This window comes from Rutidosis leptorrhynchoides, chromosome 8 (assembly GCF_046630445.1).
Source record: "Rutidosis leptorrhynchoides isolate AG116_Rl617_1_P2 chromosome 8, CSIRO_AGI_Rlap_v1, whole genome shotgun sequence".
Classification (NCBI taxonomy): Eukaryota; Viridiplantae; Streptophyta; class Magnoliopsida; order Asterales; family Asteraceae; genus Rutidosis; species Rutidosis leptorrhynchoides.
In genome coordinates this window covers 358,903,332-358,923,791 of record NC_092340.1, presented here as the reverse complement: position 1 = coordinate 358,923,791, position 20,460 = coordinate 358,903,332, and the positions used below count along the sequence as shown (strand labels likewise).

The 20,460-nt window shown below is 33.8% G+C and overlaps 3 protein-coding genes across 3 annotated transcripts; 2 read left to right on the top strand and 1 right to left on the bottom strand.

Annotated features, from left to right (window-relative positions):
- Nucleotides 1-1,613: 1,613 nt before the first annotated feature.
- LOC139864665 (protein DUF642 L-GALACTONO-1,4-LACTONE-RESPONSIVE GENE 2-like) lies at nt 1,614-5,315 on the bottom strand. Its single transcript, XM_071853240.1, has 5 exons — nt 5,109-5,315; nt 4,979-5,023; nt 4,367-4,418; nt 3,734-4,264; nt 1,614-2,236 (listed from the first exon to the last, which is right to left on the bottom strand). Exons 1-5 carry the CDS (start codon nt 5,313-5,315, stop codon nt 1,614-1,616), a joined length of 1,458 nt encoding a protein of 485 aa, XP_071709341.1.
- Nucleotides 5,316-9,193: 3,878 nt separating this feature from the next.
- On the top strand, nt 9,194-15,210 carry LOC139862533 (large ribosomal subunit protein uL22y-like). Its single transcript, XM_071851150.1, has 7 exons — nt 9,194-9,296; nt 9,395-9,431; nt 14,100-14,140; nt 14,261-14,491; nt 14,580-14,682; nt 14,778-14,845; nt 14,995-15,210. Exons 1-7 carry the CDS (start codon nt 9,294-9,296, stop codon nt 15,037-15,039), a joined length of 528 nt encoding a protein of 175 aa, XP_071707251.1. The 5' UTR covers nt 9,194-9,293; the 3' UTR covers nt 15,040-15,210.
- A 3,443-nt stretch (nt 15,211-18,653) lies between these two features.
- LOC139864664 (UDP-glucosyltransferase 29-like) lies at nt 18,654-20,105 on the top strand. Its single transcript, XM_071853239.1, has one exon. It carries the CDS (start codon nt 18,654-18,656, stop codon nt 20,103-20,105), a length of 1,452 nt encoding a protein of 483 aa, XP_071709340.1.
- Nucleotides 20,106-20,460: the final 355 nt, after the last annotated feature.

Here is a 20,460-nt window from a genome sequence, read left to right as displayed (position 1 = left end):
CAAAATATTGGTCAACTTTTTGTATTAGTAAAAATTTATGATACATTGAGAGCAAATCTATTTAAAAAGTTAGTACGGTAGTTATTATTAAAATGCAAATAATCAATTGCAAGTCCGAATAAAGTAGCCTAAACGTCCAGATTTTTTCATTAATTTTATCATCGATATATTTTACTGACTCAAAAGGACCAAAAGCAACTACATACATGGGTACTGTCATTATTATGGATAACAAGACAGTGTAGGCCCAGTTCGCACCAGCCCAAATAATGATTATTGCCAAGTCAAAGAGACATGAGTTGGTTAGTTACAAACTTACAAGTACAGGTTGCAATTTTTGGTTTGTAGTAGTTTCTATTACTAGCAGTTAGTTTACGTTGGGATTTATTATCATTAGTAGTGAAATAATCCGTAAAATCACGGGTTTGTTTAAACGAAACAATTTAATGATATGTTTTAGGTATTAAATGAATGTAAATGCTAAATTTATTTATTTTAATGACCCGTTTGACTAAGAAACTTGTAGTTGTTTTTACAAATATATAGAGACATATATTTTCGCATATATATGTAACGTAATTAATTTCGTAAAAAGAATTCATATTTGAATATTAATATTAATAATATAATAATTATAATTATAATTATAATTATTATATCAAAAGTAAATAATAATAATAAAGTTCGTTCAAAGTTGAGTATTTATATTTTTAATAATAAAAATAATAATAATTATTAGTAATAATAAATGTCTTTTAAATTTTTTTAGAAAATTAAAATTACAATTTATGAGATATTAGTATTTCCTTTTATAAAAGATTTCGTATTATTTTTTTAATTAAATTAATATATAATTATGACATCATCATTATGAAAATTAAAAGTTAATTATCTTAATGATAACATCATCATTTTAGAGTTTTATATGACTATATAGATAGATATAGATATAGATAGATAGATAGATGGATTAGTATTTAGTATTAGTATTATGACAAACAAGGACGGAGGTTACTTTTTTTGGGGGGGGGGGGGGGCACCCCAAAAACTTTTGTACTTATTAGTAATTTTTCGTATTTTATGAGGACTATATGTAAAAATTAAACCTTGGGCCCCCTGAATACACAACCGTCACTTTTGTAATTTGTTTTAAGACTTCAAGAAATTTTGGGCTTTAAGAAATTTTGACCCACCAGTCCACTATGCTGAGGTTTTATTTTTATATTTGAAACTACATGTTTTAGTTGATTTTTTTCAGCCCCTGTAATATGAAATTTCAAGCTCCGTGCCTGATGACAAATATGTAATATGTAACTGGTTTTGTTTGGAACAAAATTGATTTAGTCTATTCTTTTTAACTTACTACTGTATGTACTATTTACTACTGTATCCGTTTAAGGAGCCATCTCAAATACGTCTTTAAAGTAAGCAACGATGAAACATTTTAGCCTGTGAGTCGATTTAGCCTATGATACTTTTTTGCACAAATATTTGCCAAAATATTAGAACAAATTCAATATTATTTTAAATGTTCAAAGCCATACAATAGCCATTAGCATAAAAGCTTCAATATAAAGGATTGAATATTAACTTGATCCGTAAGTAACTAAAATTCATATGAAAATTATAAATACCGCTACGAAAACAAGGCTAAAAACCAACCATATGTGATGTAGTTTCTTCGAACGTAACCCACTAGAAAATTGAATAGTCGGGCTGTCAATCATAGGTCCACATAACACTTGGTGGTTACTAGTTCGAGTCTCATTAAAGCTATAAAAGCTTATAGGAATCCATTCGTTGTTGCTGAATTTTGCGTTGAACGTTACAGAATGTTTCTCACTTGATCCAATACCTATGCTCCTCATTGTAAAGTTCCATATCATGTTTTTAACTTGAAGAAACACCATAAAGTCTCCCACACACGAGTCGTTAGCATCACCCATGAAAAAGTCTATAATAACCTTCCCTTGTTTCAAAAATTGTGTATTATATACGATCCCTGATGGACTACCAGATACCAGCTCAATAGCTGCACGTCCTCGTGGGACTGCATAGTGTTTTGAGTCGATGTACTTGACCATACCTAAAATGGTCCACTCTTGTAGTGGAGATTGGGCTGACTGGTATGGATTGAATGGATCTTCATCTGAACCGGGTTCGAGTAAGATACCTTGAGAAGAGTTGTCGATGAAAGTAGGTCCCACTTCGAACCCACTATTCACAAAGCCCATGGCTGTCAGAAAGTATACAACTTCTATTCAGATATCTAAACTACAGATCAACAAATGTGAAAAAAAATTGATGAGCTTTCAATTAGACCATATGTTTAGCGCCCGTAGCTACGAAGGCGGTTTGTCCCAAAAAAATTTCAAAATTCTGTCTCGAAGACCTTCAGTTTTGCCGTTTTTCGTTGATTTTGACCATTAAACGCACTTTGACCGCTCATAAGTTGTTATAGAACCTTCTAAAATGTGATTAGTTTAATTCTTCGTCATTATTGACTAAAACTAAATGAATCCCCTCAATCAATTTGAAATGCATTATACAGCTCGAAAATCACATTTGTACATATATTACAACTCGTAATATGCGGTTGTTTTTTTAAATTAATAATACAAATAGATCTCTAAAAAATACACACTTTCCAAAAATAAGGTGCCTAAATACGAGCTACGGATCAAATGTTATAGCGATTTGAAAAGGGATTATCACCAAAAAGCCCATTTTTTGTATCTTTTTTGCGTGAGAGCCCAAAAAAAAAATTGCAAATTTGCCCTCGCAAGGCGCAAGGTGCCTTGCTCCCTTGCGCCTTGCGTCCTTGCTCCCTTGCTCCCAGGTGGAAGCAAGGACGCAAGGTGCACCTTGCGTCCTTGCTTCCACCTTGGAGCAAGGGAGCAAGATGCATCTTGCGTCCTTGCTCCCAGGTGGAAGCAAGGGAGCAAGAGGCACCTTGCGTCCTTGCTCCCAGGTGGAAGCAAGGGAGCAAGAGGCACCTTGCGTCCTTGCTCCCAGGTGGAAGCAAGGGAGCAAGAGGCACCTTGCTCCTTGCTCCCAGGTGGAAGCAAGGTCGCAAGGCGCAAGGGAGCAAGGCACCTTGCGCCTGGCGAGGGCAAATTGGCAATTTTTATTTTTTTTGGGCTCTCACGCAAAAAAGGTAAAAAAAATGGGCTTTTTGGTGATAATCCCATTTGAAAATTTAAGCTTGTGTCGGACCGCTCCAAGTCGCAAGTTCGCAAGAGCACCTTGCGACCTTGGGTTCGCATTTTCATCCAGTCGCAAGGCTCGCAAGGCACCTTGCGACTTGTGATGATATTTTAGCACTTTTCTTTTTTCTTATATTTTGAGGGCGAATTGTTATAGTACGTTTGAAAAATGGGCGTTTGGTCAATAGCCCCTCTATAAACAGTAAATTAATAATGGACTCTAAGCCCCCAATTGGGTTTGATCCAAATAACCTAAACTTACGGTCCAATAGTTTCTTCCTGTACGTGTTACCCGGGAACGCAGGTATTTTTACTTTATTTACCACCAGATAAATTCGTGACCGTTTACGAACTCTTACCTAGCCATAATAAAAGTAGAACCAGAGACCTTTTTACAAGGATCTTAGCCCCCAACAACTGGTCTCTTAGTGATGGTTACAGTTTAACAAATATAATGTAAAGATAGAATATCACATGTTTTTGATTATGAACGTTAGTCAAAGTGCGACATATAGATAAAGACAAACCTTCATACATTCTTAAAGTCTCAATCCCGTTGACCAAAATAGTGTCGACAATAGGCCAACAAGCTGAACTACTCGCGACACTTTGAATTTGTATTCCCATAACACCATGGCGTATTTCAGCACTCCATATTGAATAAGCATAAGTTTGCCACATTTCAATCTCGAGTGATTCCTTAAAGTTAAATACTTTCGATGAGCTAGGACCAGAAACATTTACAGCTGTAAAGTTATTTGCGCACTCTATACTACTTGGTGCAAGTGTGAATGTGAGGACATAATCGTAACTTCCATCAGATTTGAATGTTTGGTTGATCATACCATTCGGACCCAATTGGACGCCATGACCATTTCCTGGCAAAGAAATGTTTCCACCTGCTGTCACGTACCAAACTGTACCATTAAATGCCCAACCAGGAATAACATTGATTTTGTTATTGAGGAGTACAAATTGGGAGGTGGTATTTATGGTCACATTTGTCGGCCGAGTTTCGAAACCTGAATTCTGGAGTGGAATTGGTTGAGTAGAGGATTCTTCAGTTTACAAAAAGAAGTAAAAAAAAAAAAAGTTAATCAAGAATCAATATAAGGTAAGATATTAATTATTAATTATCATAATATAAGCAGAAAGAAAACCATGGTTTGTGATCATACGTTTAGAAGACACCGACGAAGCAAACAAGCACAACTGAACCGCAAAAATAACGAGAGCCAAGATCATAGTTAAACTTACTATGATTAAGAACAAAGTGTGTGTGCATGTATATAAATTAAAAAATATATATATATATACAAAATATTGCAAGAGGTTAACAAGGAATTTTCGAGGTAATAATGGAACCCCAGTTTAAGTTGATGTCAAAGGTCAACTTATGGCATGTTATATGTGAATACTGATCAATATATTGTCAGAAAACTATGGGCTCTTCTGGCTGAATTCGAATATTTTATGGCACAATTGTACGAGGTCAATGTGTGTTAATATATTATTGTTATAAGTTAGTAAGCCAAGTGGTAAGAGAACTTAAGATGGTGTAACGTGGATCTCTGCACAATCTTTGATTGATATGAACGTTTTTGAACATTCAAATTAAAACTTTAAAACTGGACAATAAACAAGTGAATAAAAAAACCCCAATGAAGAAGTGATAAAATTTATAATGGCGCCCTTTAATCACCAGCAATCAGAATTTTCAGTCTTCGAATTCTATGCGCAGCAAGTCATTCAGCTGGAACTTTATTTCTGACCTGTCCCCATATCATGTTAACAGCATCATCTTTTTTTGGATGAAACTGCAAAAAAGTTATAAAACTTTGATTATTCGTGTTAATTTAAATCTTATCATGATCATGACATGATAAGAGGACGTTCGGGTACATTTAAGTAGATAAGTATAGTTTTACCTTTAAAGGTCAAAGTTTCATGCTGCAATAATTCAAAACTTATTGCATTAATTCCTTCACCAGTAGCATAGCCTGCTTCAAAGTGGACATCTTCATAACTTTTTGGTATTTTTTCCAACTTGCACCGAACTTTGCGTTCCTGCACCAGCATTTGACACTTTGACATGTCCTTAGTTGACATGTCCTTTGAAACCCATCAAACCCACCCCCATAAGAGCCGGATGTCTGTAAAATACCACCGATACCCCCATATGACAGGAACGAGTATCATCCCACTTTGTTAAAGGTTGTAAATCTTTGCCAAGAATGGGACTCAAATTGCACCCATTTAGCGCAAAGGTATGACGGGTCCCAACTTCTAAGGCAACGGGCACCAGTACCACTGAGCTACTAGCTCATTGGTACATGTACTTAGTTTAACATCATTGTTTGACTATTTATCAAAATCAATATCCTTCAATAAGAGAAGATCTTGTTGATAAATTGACCATAATGGGTAGAAACAGAAAAATAAATTGTTGATAAATTGACCATATGGGTCAGGCCAATTATGTAGCCGGGTCAAAACAAGTATCTTTTTGTAGGTTATACAAATACAAATCTTATATAATTCAATAGCAAGCCTCATTTTTTTTTAACGGCGATATTTTGGCATCAGTAGATCATTTCTTTCAACGACCCTCATCATTTGCACGTAACACACACGTTCGGGCAGAAACCTGAACCTGATCGACGGTACCCGGGAACACATCCATTCGGGCAGTGGTTCCGGGTAGGGGTCCGTGAATGAATCCGGGTAAAACCTCCATATAGGGTCAATATATACCACCATTATTGGTGTTCAATTGGTTTAAAGAAAATCATGTCATCTCTAAGGATCGAACCCATGACCTCTCCCTATCCCATGACACTAAGTACATGAGGAGAACCGTTGGGCTATACCCGCAAGTTCAATAGCAAGCCTCATTGTTAAAGATAGAAATAGCAACCCTTAATACAAAAATTAAAAATAGGTGTTGCAACTTTTATGGGACAGATAGAGTACTATGAACCACCTAACATACAGTTTTAGATTAACTATTTATTACTACTTCCATAACTCCATTATACTTAAACTAGGTTGGGAAACTTGTACGTTTGCTAAGCAGACCAATTTTTATAAAAACAAAAAGGAACTTCATAAACAACCATCCTCTCCTCATCGATTAAAAAGTAAGGGTGCGTTTGTTTGCCTCTTAATGGAATGGTTCAGCACTGAATGCTGAACCATTCAGCATTCGGTGCGTTTATTTCTGACCTCTGAATGGCATATGGTGCTGAATGGTCCAGAATTCAGATATGAACCATTCAGAGATGAAACACTCTCTTAACCATTAAGAGCCTAAAATACTATAATATTCACCGCAAATCATATTCTGATCACCTAACTAGCAAGCATATTAAATTTTTTATTCATGCCACACGTTAATAAGGTAGTTTTAGTCACTTCATATCTTTCATTCTAAATGATTATCAAACAGCTTATTTTCATTCAGAGCAAATCTTATTCAGAGGCTCTGGACCATTCAGATTCTGATTCATTCAGCACTAAATCATTCAGTTTTATCAAACGCACCCTAAATCTTATGAGATTTCAACATCTTATACACTACTCAAGTATTCAAGGATACATTAGCTATTTGTTTGCGTATGCTTTTGTCATTTTACACTTTTCAACTGCAACAAATTGCACAAAAAATGTAGCAATATCAATGCAGTCTACAATAAAATGATTATAACATGCAATTGGTTATCAAATTCATTATTCGGATTTGCATACTATTTCAAAACGAATTAAAGCTCAGCGACCAAAATAACAGAACAAAAAACACATCAGCCTCATCGCCATAACCCTAACCACTTCACTACGCTCATTACCATTCAATAGCATAAATGATGTCATCATAACCTTCTGTTGTAGCTCATGAGGTAGTGGTCTGCCTCTCTTAACGAGAGGTCAGGAGTTCGACTCCCGTGGCGTGCAACATTGCACACAAGATTGCCCCTTAACCCTTGAATTCCACCAAAGAGTGACTTCCGCACATCGCGTTGTGGAGGCAGTGGGGGAGGGGTTTATCGCTCATGCTCTCGGATTGGACCAGGTTTCTCCCTGGGCAGCAGTTGGGGCGGGTTATGCAATTGCGGAAGATGAAAGTGTGGATGGTTTAGTCAACCTCGATGATCCCAAACTGCTGTTAAAAAAAACACAATGACGTCATCATCGAATACTCAACGCAAATTCCGGCTACACCGGGATAGTCCCGGAGGTAATTAGAGAAACTGCCAGATAATAATCATTTTCGACGATTTTACTACTCATCATTCAGACATTAAATTTTTTAAGGTAAATAGTACATGTAAATCCTAAGCGGTCTGGAGTTATCTGTTAACTAAACGATCTAAAACGAACGTAACGGAGCTGAACCTAATCGAGATCAAGTTGTAGTCAAGTTCTAGCAAAATACGAACATCAAAATGAAACTAAAAATTTGGTTTAATTTTTTTCTAACAAATATCATGTTCGAAAAAAATAACTCAAACAAAATATAGATTTTCAGTTCGAGTCGAAGTCCGAACCCATTAAAGTTCAAAGGAGTCAAGCTCATATTGTTTATGCTCAACTCAAATTCGGTTCGTTAATTGAAACAACCACAAACCATTTACCGAACAGCGACATTTTTTTTTTTTTACTTTACTTTACCCGGCGGGTACACTGTTTACCCGCATGGTAAACCTTTTTAACTAGCATTCTGCCCAAATTGACACCTTTTAACAATGTTTATTGGTAACAAACAACCATTCGAGATAACCTGTTAAAAAGACATAGTTACATCCGATTCAACTTTTCATCAATTTTAACAGATCACGTGCGTTCGTAGAATGTTAAACGACCCATGATTACAACAAAGATATCACGACCCATTTTAAAATACAAGTGTCAAACTTGACCCCTTTAAACCGTCACCCCTCTCTCTACTCCTCACTCTCTAGTTTTCTCTTGAAACCTCAAGAAATTAGGAGAAAGGGCTGCTGCCCACCTTTTAATTAAATGGGTTAAATACCCCAAATTACTATTTTAACCCTACCCACAACAATAAAATAATACTTTATAAAAATTGGGTTGTTACATTAATAGCCATAATCTGACTCACAAACAACAATCTAGTATTTGTTTCTGCGCGCTACTCACAGTTAAATGAACGTTGAAATTCAAGTGGGCAAATTTTGACGCCATCGTGTTTTTAATTTATGTATCTTTTTTTTTTGAAAAACAACAAACTAACTAAAATTATGTTCTTTCATCAATAAATGAAAAAACCCTAAAACATGCGATGTGCAACGTCAATACATACAAAACAAGCAAACTCTGCATTAAGAGTGACTCGAAATTCCAACCAAACTAAAACATAACACGAACAAACAACTAACACAACACTAAACCAAAATTATGGACATAAATGAGAGCAAACAACAAAGCAAACAAAAACTATCATCTGCAACCAAAAGGAATGAATAAAAAGAGGAGGCCGAAGTTGCAATTGAAAATAAAACTAAGGAGACGAGAAGCCACCTAGCAAAGGTAGAAAAAACGGAAACAAAACAAACACCACAATCAAGAAACAAAACAAATACCGCACCCTGAATTACTTGGTGTTCAAAGGACCATCATCCCTATATAGTCCATCCATGAAAATGCCAAAACGTTTCAATTCATTATATGTTTCTTATACTTACCTTATTAATTAATGAGAATAATTTAGCATATTGTTCAAAGAAAATGAAGGTTCTTTAAGTTTAAGGATAATTTCAATTAGGAATGGTTCGACACAAATTTTTGTTTAATCCGAAAACACTCATATGATATACGATTAGGCATTCAATTCAATATTTTAAAAAAATAAAAAAAATAAAAAAAATAAAAAAAATAAAAATAAATAAATTAAAAACGGACATTTATCTTGAATTCTTGATAGCTTTCAAAGAGGCCCATATGGCCCGTTAAGTTTGAGCCCTAATGCTGCATATATATAAACGCAGACACCATTTTTCCGTGTAGATCCGCCGTCAACAGTCAATCAACAAAGCTCACCCTCCCCGTCACAGCAGCAGCAGAGTAGTAATGGTACTAGTTTTCATTTCGATTTGTATCTAATTGCATATGTAGTTATCATATATAATCAATTTGATGTTTACACTTCATGTTTAATTATTATTTTGCAGGTGAAGTACTCGAAAGAACCTGATAATCCTACCAAATGTAAGCTTTATATATCTTATCATTTATATATGTCAATTAGTACTCGTTAAATATAATGTTCATGAGTTTTTGTGTTGTATAAATTAACATGAGTGAAATTTAATGAATTTGATTAACTTCAAAGTTATTGTTATTGATTTAAATCATACTAGTACATGTGAATTATCATTGCTATTTGTACATCATTTGTATTTGTATTCATACACTAACATTTATATTTATATATATACAATAATCATGATATCAAGTTATTAACTCAAGTTTGATCTAGAAACCCCATTAACTTTTTGTAACTTAGAAAGACATGTAGTCTAACCCAATACAACCACAATAATATATACTGGACGTTTGCCTTCTAATACAAACACTTGTCTCACTGTATGACTTGAAGCCTCAAGCTGAAGGTTGGATTGCCATAATAATACTCGAGACATTTTCTAGACAATAAATAATCATCGCATAAAATTAATCTAAATACAAAAAGAAATTAGTAATCAATACTTCAAATGACATAAATGCACAAATACAACAAAAATCAAAATGTCTAATAAGAATAACAAAAAATTACTTGACTTAGCACATCTCTTTGCTTTTAATAATACAATTAAAAGTAATTTTAATTGATCACACATGTTCTTTTAAACATCAAACTTTTGAAAAATCAAGTTATTTGAAATTGAAATAGGATTATTGAAAGACATAATTAAATCAACGATAATTCATTACCTAAACCCACAAATTAACTAAATCCAAAATTTACTATGTGGTAATAAATGCCATTTGCTTTGACTATCTTAGTTATTTTATTTCAAAACCAAATAATTAAATCTCAAATAACTAAATCTATATTGCTATGTAATACTAATAACGGCTAAAAAATAATTGTTTTTCACGATTACATCATATCATTAGCTTTCATATCATCATCTTGAGTCATCACCAAATTATTTATCTTTTAACCGTCTTACCATATGTCTAACGCATTCTTAACATCCTCTAACTCATTGATCTTTTTATTGGCAACCGAATTCGTAACCACTTTTTGCAGCACCGAATTATCTCTATGGATTTGGCTTTTCACACACTATAATTCAAAACCAAAATTGTTATCATTAGTTTCATGAATAATAAAAAAATTTCTATTAAAATTTAAGATATATATAGTAGTTTAGTACGTAATATCTTTAAATTTTGATAAAGTAGTTTTTATTCTTTTCATGGAACTAATGATACATTTTTTGTTTTCAAATATAGCTTGTGAAAAGCTAAATACATTAAGATGATCAGGTGTTAGAAAAAGTGATTTTGAAACCGGTTGCTACTAAAGAGATCCAGGAGTTAAAGAATGTTAACAAAACGTCAGAACATGTGGGAGTAGGTTGAAAAAGATAAATAATTTGGTGAATTCTAAAGAGAATTATACAGTATTAGATGAAGGATAACAATATCATCTTATCATGAAAAACAACTAGCTTTTACTAGTATTACAGTGGTATGGATTTAGGTATTTTGTTTTGACATAAATAAATTAAGACTGATAAAACAACCAACATTTATAATTAGACGTTTGTTTCTATAACTCTTTGATTTCTTTACTGGCAAGCATATTTAGAACCATCACTTTTTTTTAACACCAAATTATCTCCATGAATTTGACTTTTAACACACTATTTGAAAATTCTTATGGATGTTAGGGACACAATAACTCAACGCCCCACATTGTGGAGAACCTTACAAAACCACTTTTGTACAACTTATATAATTTGTAATATACGGGATTGGAAGCTTACTTTATGCGATGTTACATTTCTTGATAAAGGCAACTCCAAAGAGCTAAAAGAGGATGATTATATTACCGTTATGGATAACAAGAAGGTTGATACCAACCAGGACTGTGTTTCAAAGATGATGTATTTATGAACATGCTTAGAAATATTTTCGTCACATTGTTGAAAATTTTGGGAAGTACTTGTATTTAATTGGCGGGTTCGTTCATATGTCTACACATTAAACAATTGTTGAGTCATCATTATCTTCGCATGCTACATGGGAGTTCATCAATGACTAAAACAAAGAGAACAAGATGACTGTGGTTCTAGATTAAGTGACTACTATTATTAATTAAGAGTGAATTTATATTTTTGTTAGTTTTTGCAAACAAACCTCTAATATGTTTGCTGTAGAGCAGTAGAGCGACTATGTTGGCATGTTAGACCTTTGTTTGCAAAAAGGAACAGAAACATAAATTCAAATTTAATTTAACTAATAATAGCAGTCACTTAATTTCGAACCACAGTCATTTAGTTCTCTTTGTTTAATAATATTTATTAATTATTAATCAACTTTTACATAGATCTATCGTAGTTTACGAGGGTAATGATGTTTCAGCTCTTCATAAGTAACTCGACATCCTGAACGAACCCACCGGTTTTATATGGGTGTTTTTCGAAAATTTTAGCACTGTGACGAAAAATATTTCTAATCATTTTCAACATTGATACAACATCATTTTTGAAGTACTGGACTGGTTGTTATTCTGGCTGTTTTCCATATTGGTAATCCAATCAATCTATTTGGGACACTTGGGATTGGCTTTATCACGATATGTTCGTTGCGTAAATTATTCATCCAATCACGTATCTTACAAATTGTACAAGCTGTACGAATGGGGCTTTGAAAGGTTCTCCATATTGTGGGGTGTTGAGTTATTGTGGCGTTAGCATCCTTTAAGAAATTGAGTTAGTGTGAAAAGCCAAATCAATGGAGATGATTTGGTGCCGGAAAAAGTTGTTCCGAATCTAGTTGTCAGTAAAAGAGATCAAGTAGTTACAGGATGGAAAAATGTGTTAGACATGTAAAAGTTGGTTATAAGGATAAATAATTTGGTGAAGACTTGAGAGGATTATATGAAGGCTAATGATATGATGGTATCGTGAAAAGTAGTCAACTTTCTGCTTTTACTATTTGACATAAATAAATTAATTTATTATTGTAGTTACTTGATTTGTCTTTCAAGAATCTTATTTCAAATAACTTTTTCTCAAGAGTTTGATGTTTAATAGCAAACCTAGTCTCAAACTGTTTCAACTACTTCTCTCGCTCTTTCGCCTTATTTCTGATCGTTGTTTTTGCCTGTTTTCTCAACGTTTATTTCTGATCGTTGTTTTTGCTTGTTTTCTCAACGTCTCCAATTCTGCTTCCATCGCTTACTTTTCTTCTTTTGTTCCTTTTTATGTTCGAACATTGACTTATCCGAGTCCTCCACTGAATAAATATAGGACCCAATACAGCTAACCACCGCGGTTCAAAATCAACTGAAGTCGCACACTGCATATATTATTTTGTGGTTAATATTAGCTCGTTGTAGACCACATAATCGGGCGTGTAACCCAAATAGTACCCCAAATAGTACGGAGCGAAACTTGGGTGCAGAGATGACATGACATCTCATTTCTACAATTTACATATTCATCGACCCCTTTATATATTGCAGCGTTCTAGAAGTAAGCTAATTTGGCCCACATGAACGGGATTTTGAGCGTTTTAATATGTCTAGTAGTTGGGATCTCAATTCTCGTGCCTTTCGTATTCCCCTTTCACTTGTAGAATATCACATGTATGAAATACATTATATTTGCTAATAAGTCCATGTCACTAAATGATGTATTACTTCATATATAGATGTAGCTAATTGTTTTTATTGTTTTTTCCTTCTGTAATTTTAGATTAACAACTGCTTTTTTTAGAAACTATAGTTGAACCCAGTCATTAACTTTCTCGATGTTTGAAAACTGTTTTTGAACACGAGTGAATTTTTTAATGAATTTGATTAACTTGAAAGTTATTGTTATTGATTTAAATCATACTATTAGGTTAGGGTTCATACTGCTATATGGGAATTATTAATTGCTGTTTGTACATCATTTGTATCCAATACACTAACATGCATATATATACAACAATCAAACAAATAGTGTTGTTAACTCAATTTTGAAAGCATGTTTGGATTAGAAACACATCTTTTTTACTTTTGTACTTTAAAAGGCAGGTAGTCTAACACAACAACCTCACTAATATTCTACGTATATGTTTGCTTTCAAATACATACACTTGTCGCAAACTCGCAATGTATGTTAACCTGCAACTCAGAGTGTGATTAAAGTACATTAACGTTTCACTTAAATATTCTGATGATGTTTTTTTTACATAAAGAGCTACTATGATATGTCTATTGTCATGGTTAAATACTGTATGCTTACTCGAATGGTTTGCTATTGTTGATAGCCATTTTCACAACACTGTAACTATATCTTATCAAGTAAAAATCACAGTTTAATGAATATTTTATTTAAGAATATGCTTATTTAGTTATAAAATTAGAACATTTTTCTGGAGGAAAAGATAATATTTTCAGTCACCCCTTTATAGCGTGTCAACTATCATATGTATGTTTCTTCACTGTGCAATTGAATCATGTTCAACTCTTTTGAGTACATTGGTTATCTATACCAAGGAGAGATAGTTATGGAAAACACAAAAGATTCATAATTAGACTAGTTTACATATGTTTTTATTTTATCTATCTTTATATGCATCATGTACAACAAATTATGCAACTTTTAAAATTGTTTTAATCTGACATACATAACTGTTGTTATCTGCTTGCAGCCTGCAAGGCTAGGGGTGGTGATCTCAGATGTCACTTCAAGGTACTAAAATCAACCCGTTTTAATGTTAAACTTGCAATTTGTTATAGTTTATGTGATGATATACAATGTTTTTCCTCTCTTTTTTTTGTCTGATTCATATAAATACCTTAATTGTGACAGAATACTAGAGAAACAGCCCATGCCCTCAGGAAAATGCCTTTAATTAAGGCTAAGAGGTATTTAGAAGATGTACTGGTCCATAAACAGGCTATTCCTTTCACTCGTTTCTGTAGAGGTGTGGGCCGTACTGCTCAAGCAAAGAACAGACATTCAAATGGTCAAGGTCGATGGCCCGCCAAGTCAGCAAAATACATTTTGGACTTGCTAAAGAATGCTGAAAGCAATGCTGAGGTATATTGACTTTTTCAACAATTACTTGTGTATTGCACGGTTGAGTACTTAAGGAGTTTTAATGTTTATATAATTAATAACTTTGTAGGTGAAAGGCTTGGATGTCGATGCACTTTTCATATCTCACATTCAAGTGAACCAAGCACAGAAGCAAAGACGTAGGACGTACCGTGCCCATGGGCGAATCAACCGTAAGTTTGCATGCTATTATTTAGATTTACATAAATGTAAACATATACATACATATAATATTTTAATTGATCTGAACAATCTTGTTTTCTTGTAGCCTATATGTCATCTCCTTGCCATATTGAATTGACTTTGTCTGAAAAGGAGGAACCAGTGAAAAAGGAGGTAACTTCCCTTATCTCTTGTTTGTGTTCATCCTTAAAATTTTTGATTCAAATGTGACTGACTTGTCAACATAACCTTCAAACCCAAACTTACCCGTCTGAGTTTATGTATTAATCTTTCTTTAGCTAATCTTTAACATTTATATGCAGCCTGAGTCTCAATTGGCAGCTAGTGGAAAGTCGAAGAAACCATGAGTGGTCTATATATGATAGTTAGCTGTGGTCCTTTATCTGTTTTGAACTACTTGTGTGTTGCTAAACCCATTTGTTTTTGTATGACAAATTTTGATCTATGCGTATTGATATTGTACAAGATATCAGGTTTTTGTATGACAAATTTTGTTCTATGCGTTTTGATCAATTCGTTGTGCTCCAAATTCTCTTTTGTTTATTCTTTATTATTGTTTATAGTTTACGTTTATAGTTTAAGTTTATGAAAATGATGTATGCTGTACAAGCTTGTGGATTAACTTTTTTTTGGTTTGTTACCATTATTATTTGTCATGTGTTTGTTAAGTTTTGCTCAAAATGGCGGCATAAAAAAACAAAATTACACGGAAGTTCTTGTGGTATGATCAAAATGGGAGTTCATTTGTCTAAAACCGCTATCCTTTTTTGATAACTTTCACCATGTGCATAGCATATGATGGTACTTTGATCATTTTCCGTTTCCTTATCCTTTAAACTCAGTTTCTCCCATCTAATTATACAGTAATGAATGAGGTAAAGTTTGACTCTATAAAGTCAAACAAACAAGTTTACAACTTCACATCTTTTATTGTAAATTGTAAATTGCTATATAGAGAAGAAGAAATGGAAATGCAAGATGCAGGCAAATGAATTGGAATAGGCGAAAGGAAATATGTGAATTGTCAAATATACCCTCATGTGCAATTCACATGATGGGATTTAACAGAAAAATTAACGGCTGTTAGCAAAATGGACTCCCCGTGAAATGAATGCATACTACGGTGACCCTCAAGTCTAATTCTTTTGGACCCAGGCTGTAGTTTTGAATATATCACAAGGACCCTCCCGTGTAATTTTGTCCCATAAAAATGTTTTTGAACTATATTTGATACTAGTTTGTTAATGTTTAAACCATACATGTTATCCGAAAATGCCAAAGATGTTCGTTTCATCACTTTGAGATTAGCTTTTTAACCGGGAGGTTAGCTTCTAATTAATATAATATAATATAATATAATATAATATAATATAATATAATATAATATAATATAATATAATATAATATAATATAATATAATATAATATAATATATAAATATATATATATAATATACCCTTAATTTAAGTAATTATACTTAAAGTAATACATATATAATTATAGCTTACAATTAATACATATAATATAATATATAATTATATAATTATATTAATCACTGCAAATATATTTCTAATATAATTAAGGTTAGCCGACAACTTGTTTGCCTTTCGAAAAAAAAATAAAATATTTACATCTTATTGTTTTGTGGTATACTAACTAGGGGTGATCACAAAATCGTCAAACCGCGAAAACCGACCGGACCGGACCGATTTTTTGGTTCGGTCCAGTTTTGAATATTAGTGGTCCGGTCGCCGGTTTTAAGATCTCCAAACCGCGAAACTCGGTCCGGTTTACGGTTTCATTAGGCCACCGACCGGTTAAACCGGACCGGACCGGACTAACCATCATTGTTCTAGACATTGGCCCATCATTGTTTATATAATCTTATGATGGTCATTAAATAGAAAAATCATCAAAGAGATGACACTGCAGAACATGAATGTGACAAGAAACAAACCTTGCCACTTGAAAGCTCAACACATTGAGCTATAAACATACTGAAAGGGACAAGAATGCATACAACATCCAAGAACAAAATCAAAGTATCCCAAAACTGACTAAGGCTATCACTATACTTTACAAATATTAAATAAACTTAAAAGCCAGCCACGAATAGAACCGATAATTTACATTCTCCAGTTATCAAAACCGTAACAAGTCATAAGATTAACCATTCTATATTCACTAAAACTCGATCAATGCGTGAGCTCTACCCATCACCTCCCTCCTGTCTAAATTTAGCGTTTTGTAAAGCTTTGACATATAAGTTTGCGTTGAACTTACATAAGCTACCCATATAAGCTACCCATTTTACCACTTCTTAATGGAAAGTAACAAATTACTTATTCAATGCTCTATTAAAAAAAGTGAAGTTCAAAACCGTCAAACCGGACCGGACCAAACTGGACCAAACCAACCAGTTAGACCACTTTCTTGGTCTGCTCTGGTTTTACATTTGTTGAAACCGTAGTTGCCGGTTTGGTTTGAGATTTAGTCCAAACCGGACCGTGAACACCCCTAAATTACTAACCTCTCGTCCTCTTTGTTAAATGAATACTCTTATTGAATGGGAAGGGAATGGAGAATACCATCTAAACTTAACTCATCAGTTTTTACATTTTATTGAGCTTATTTACCTTGTATCTTAAGTTCTTAAGTTAAATAAATGTCCAGCATATACCGCGACATACCGCGACAGCTCGATTTCGTGTTAAAAGGAAAAAAAGGGCATCCTTTGATCAAAAGTCGTTTTATTAAACATGTATGTGGTAGAAGTAATATGAAACGTAAAAGACGTCGGGATAATTTTCGATGGCACGAAAGATATTTCATCGATAATGTGATGAATGACTCGGAAGAGAATATTGGATGCTGCTCATGTTGCTCTTCTTGCGCATCATCAGACTCGGAATCATAGTTTACTTAATTGTCGTGTCGTGCTACCTCTAATGTTCTCGTGATTGTGTGTTTCCATTGTTTCGAGTTATGTTTGTGTGAGCGTTCCTATATGTGGTTGTGTGTTGCATCGTGTATTGTCTAGCTCCTTGCTAGTCTTATTTTGTGTATTGGTTCTCTATAATAATAAAACTTTCTTGTCTTTCAAAAATAAATAAATAAATAAATAAATAAATAAATGTTTAAGGGTATAAGTTAAAATTTATTAATAAAGTTATTGTGTTCGTATCCATTATTGTGTATATATATAATGTATAAATGTAAGTAATTGATGTAGTATATGTAAAGTTTGGATAAAAATGAGTATAAGTTTAAGTAATTAAGTTATGCCTTACGTGACAATCCATTTTAATGTCAACAGTGTTATTTATTTATTTATTTTTAACGGCCAAAATCAACAGTTTTTTTTTTATTGAGATAAATTAAACGGAGATTTTTTATATTATGTATTTTTGCGAAAAATCAACAACTGATTTTGATGCAAATTTGGTAGATCTCAATCAAATCCACTAATCTAGTAATTACGATAACAAATACTGGTATTAGAAAAAAAGTTAATCTTTTCCATAATTAATCACCCGTTATTATCCACATTATTTATCCAAATTGTTTTTTCCAAAGTTGAAACCGGCAAGTGTATATATGCAAAAGTTGCGACGAAACAATTTCATTTACTAAATGTATATTATCAAAAATAACCGACAAAACTGATTTTAATAATTAAGTTATTCAATACTCGATGCTAATTTAGAAACTTTGGGACAGTTTTATCGGTTGATATATCCAAATAAAACATCCACAATATACAAAATAATTAATAAATCCGAAGTAAATCTTGCATGTAAATAAAAGATTTTAATCCAAATTTGTGGATTCCTTAATTCATGCAACCTTCGTATCATCCATTTCTCTATATAAACTGAAACCCTCATTCCTTCAACTATCTTCAACCTTCAATTCTTCATCACAAACACATTAAAAAACATAAACCTTTTGATTTTTCGAACATGTTTACACCAAGAAAGCAAACTGTTTTAATGTTCCCATGGTTAGGCCATGGACACATTTCCCCATTCTTAGAATTAGCCAAGAAACTAAACAACACAAACCTCTTCAACATCTACCTTTGTTCGACTCCGGCTAACCTCGCTTCGATCAAGAAAACGTTCGAAAACAATAACACTAAACCCGACATTCAACTCATTGAACTTCACCTCCCTACACTGCCTGATTTGCCACCGCATCTTCACACCACAAATGGCCTTCCTCACCATCTTATGCCTACTCTCAAACAAGCTTTCGACATGTCAAACGATCGGTTTACAAGAATCTTGAAAACCCTTAAACCCGATTTGCTCATTTATGACATGATTCAGTATTGGGCTCCTGTGTCGGCTGCTGCCCTTGGTATACCTTCTGTGGTGTTCATCACCACTAGTGCCACTATGGCTTCAACCATGTTTCATCTTTATTTGAACCACTCTAAAGGCATTGCATTTCCTTACTCCAAGATCTTTTTCCGCACGTACGAGTACGGGCATGTAACCGAGATTCTGGAGAGCTCGGCAAATAACATTAAAGATAAAGACCGCGTTATGGAAGGTGTTCGTAATTCTTCAACTATTGTTCTTGTAAAGTCTTTTAATGAGATTGAAGGCAAGTATAGTGACTATCTTTCTAAATTGACACATAAAAAAGTCGTACCGGTGGGTCCACTTGTTGCAGACCCTTTTTATGTGGACGCGAAACAAAACAGTGTGATCCAGTGGCTTGACACGAAATCCACTGGATCCACAGTTTTTGTTTCTTTTGGGAGCGAGTATTTTCTTTCTAATGCTGATTTGGAAGAAATAGCACACGGACTAGAAATGAGCAATGTGAACTTCATTTGGGTTTTAAGGTTTCCAAAGAGCGAAAAAAAGATCAAGATTTCAGAAGCTTTGCCGTTAGGGTTTGTCGAAAGGGTAAAAGATAGGGGTTTATTGGTTGAAGGTTGGGCTCCACAAACAAAAATATTACAACATGAAAACATAGGTGGATTTGTGAGCCATTGTGGTTGGAGTTCAGTAATGGAAGCAATGAAATATGGTGTTCCTATAATAGCCATGCCCATGCATCTTGACCAGCCGGTCAACGCTCGGTTGGTGGCTGAAGTTGGGGTTGGCGTGGAGGTCTTGAGAGACGGGAACGGGCGGCTTAGGCGGGAGAAGGTAACGAAAGTTGTCCAACATGTAGTGGTTAGTAAGTTGGGTGAAGTTGTGAGGGAACAAGCTAAGAAAATGAGTGAAAATTTAAAAGTGAAAGGGGATGAGGAAACTAATGTGGTGGCAGAGGAGCTTTTTCGACTATGTGAAAGTGGTGCTAGCCAACGTCGCGTTGAAGGGAAGGGAATTCAGAAGACGAGAAGTGAAGCATTTGCGATGAGTATGTGTCTTCCAACCGTCGAAGGTGAAGCTTGATACCGGATCGATTTCCCCTCTCTTTGGTTCGATAAAAAACTTAGATACCGAAGACCGATAAAAAGTTCTTCAGAGTATGAAAGTTTGTTTAGAAGTATTTGCAAGAAACTCAAATTTTCAGTTGTTTCTTGGTAGTTATTGTTAAGGGATATGTTTTAAGAGGAAAAGGCAATCCTCTCTTTATGTTAGCCTAATTATCAGTTATAATTATTAATTTATGTCAATTTAAGTGTTTATTCTGTTGGTTACTACGTTATTTTGATCCAATTAGTGTAGCCTAAAATAAAGATATAAATTATTTGATTAACAGACAATTAAGAAAAATTAGAGGAACTCAGACTCACTTTTTTCTAAT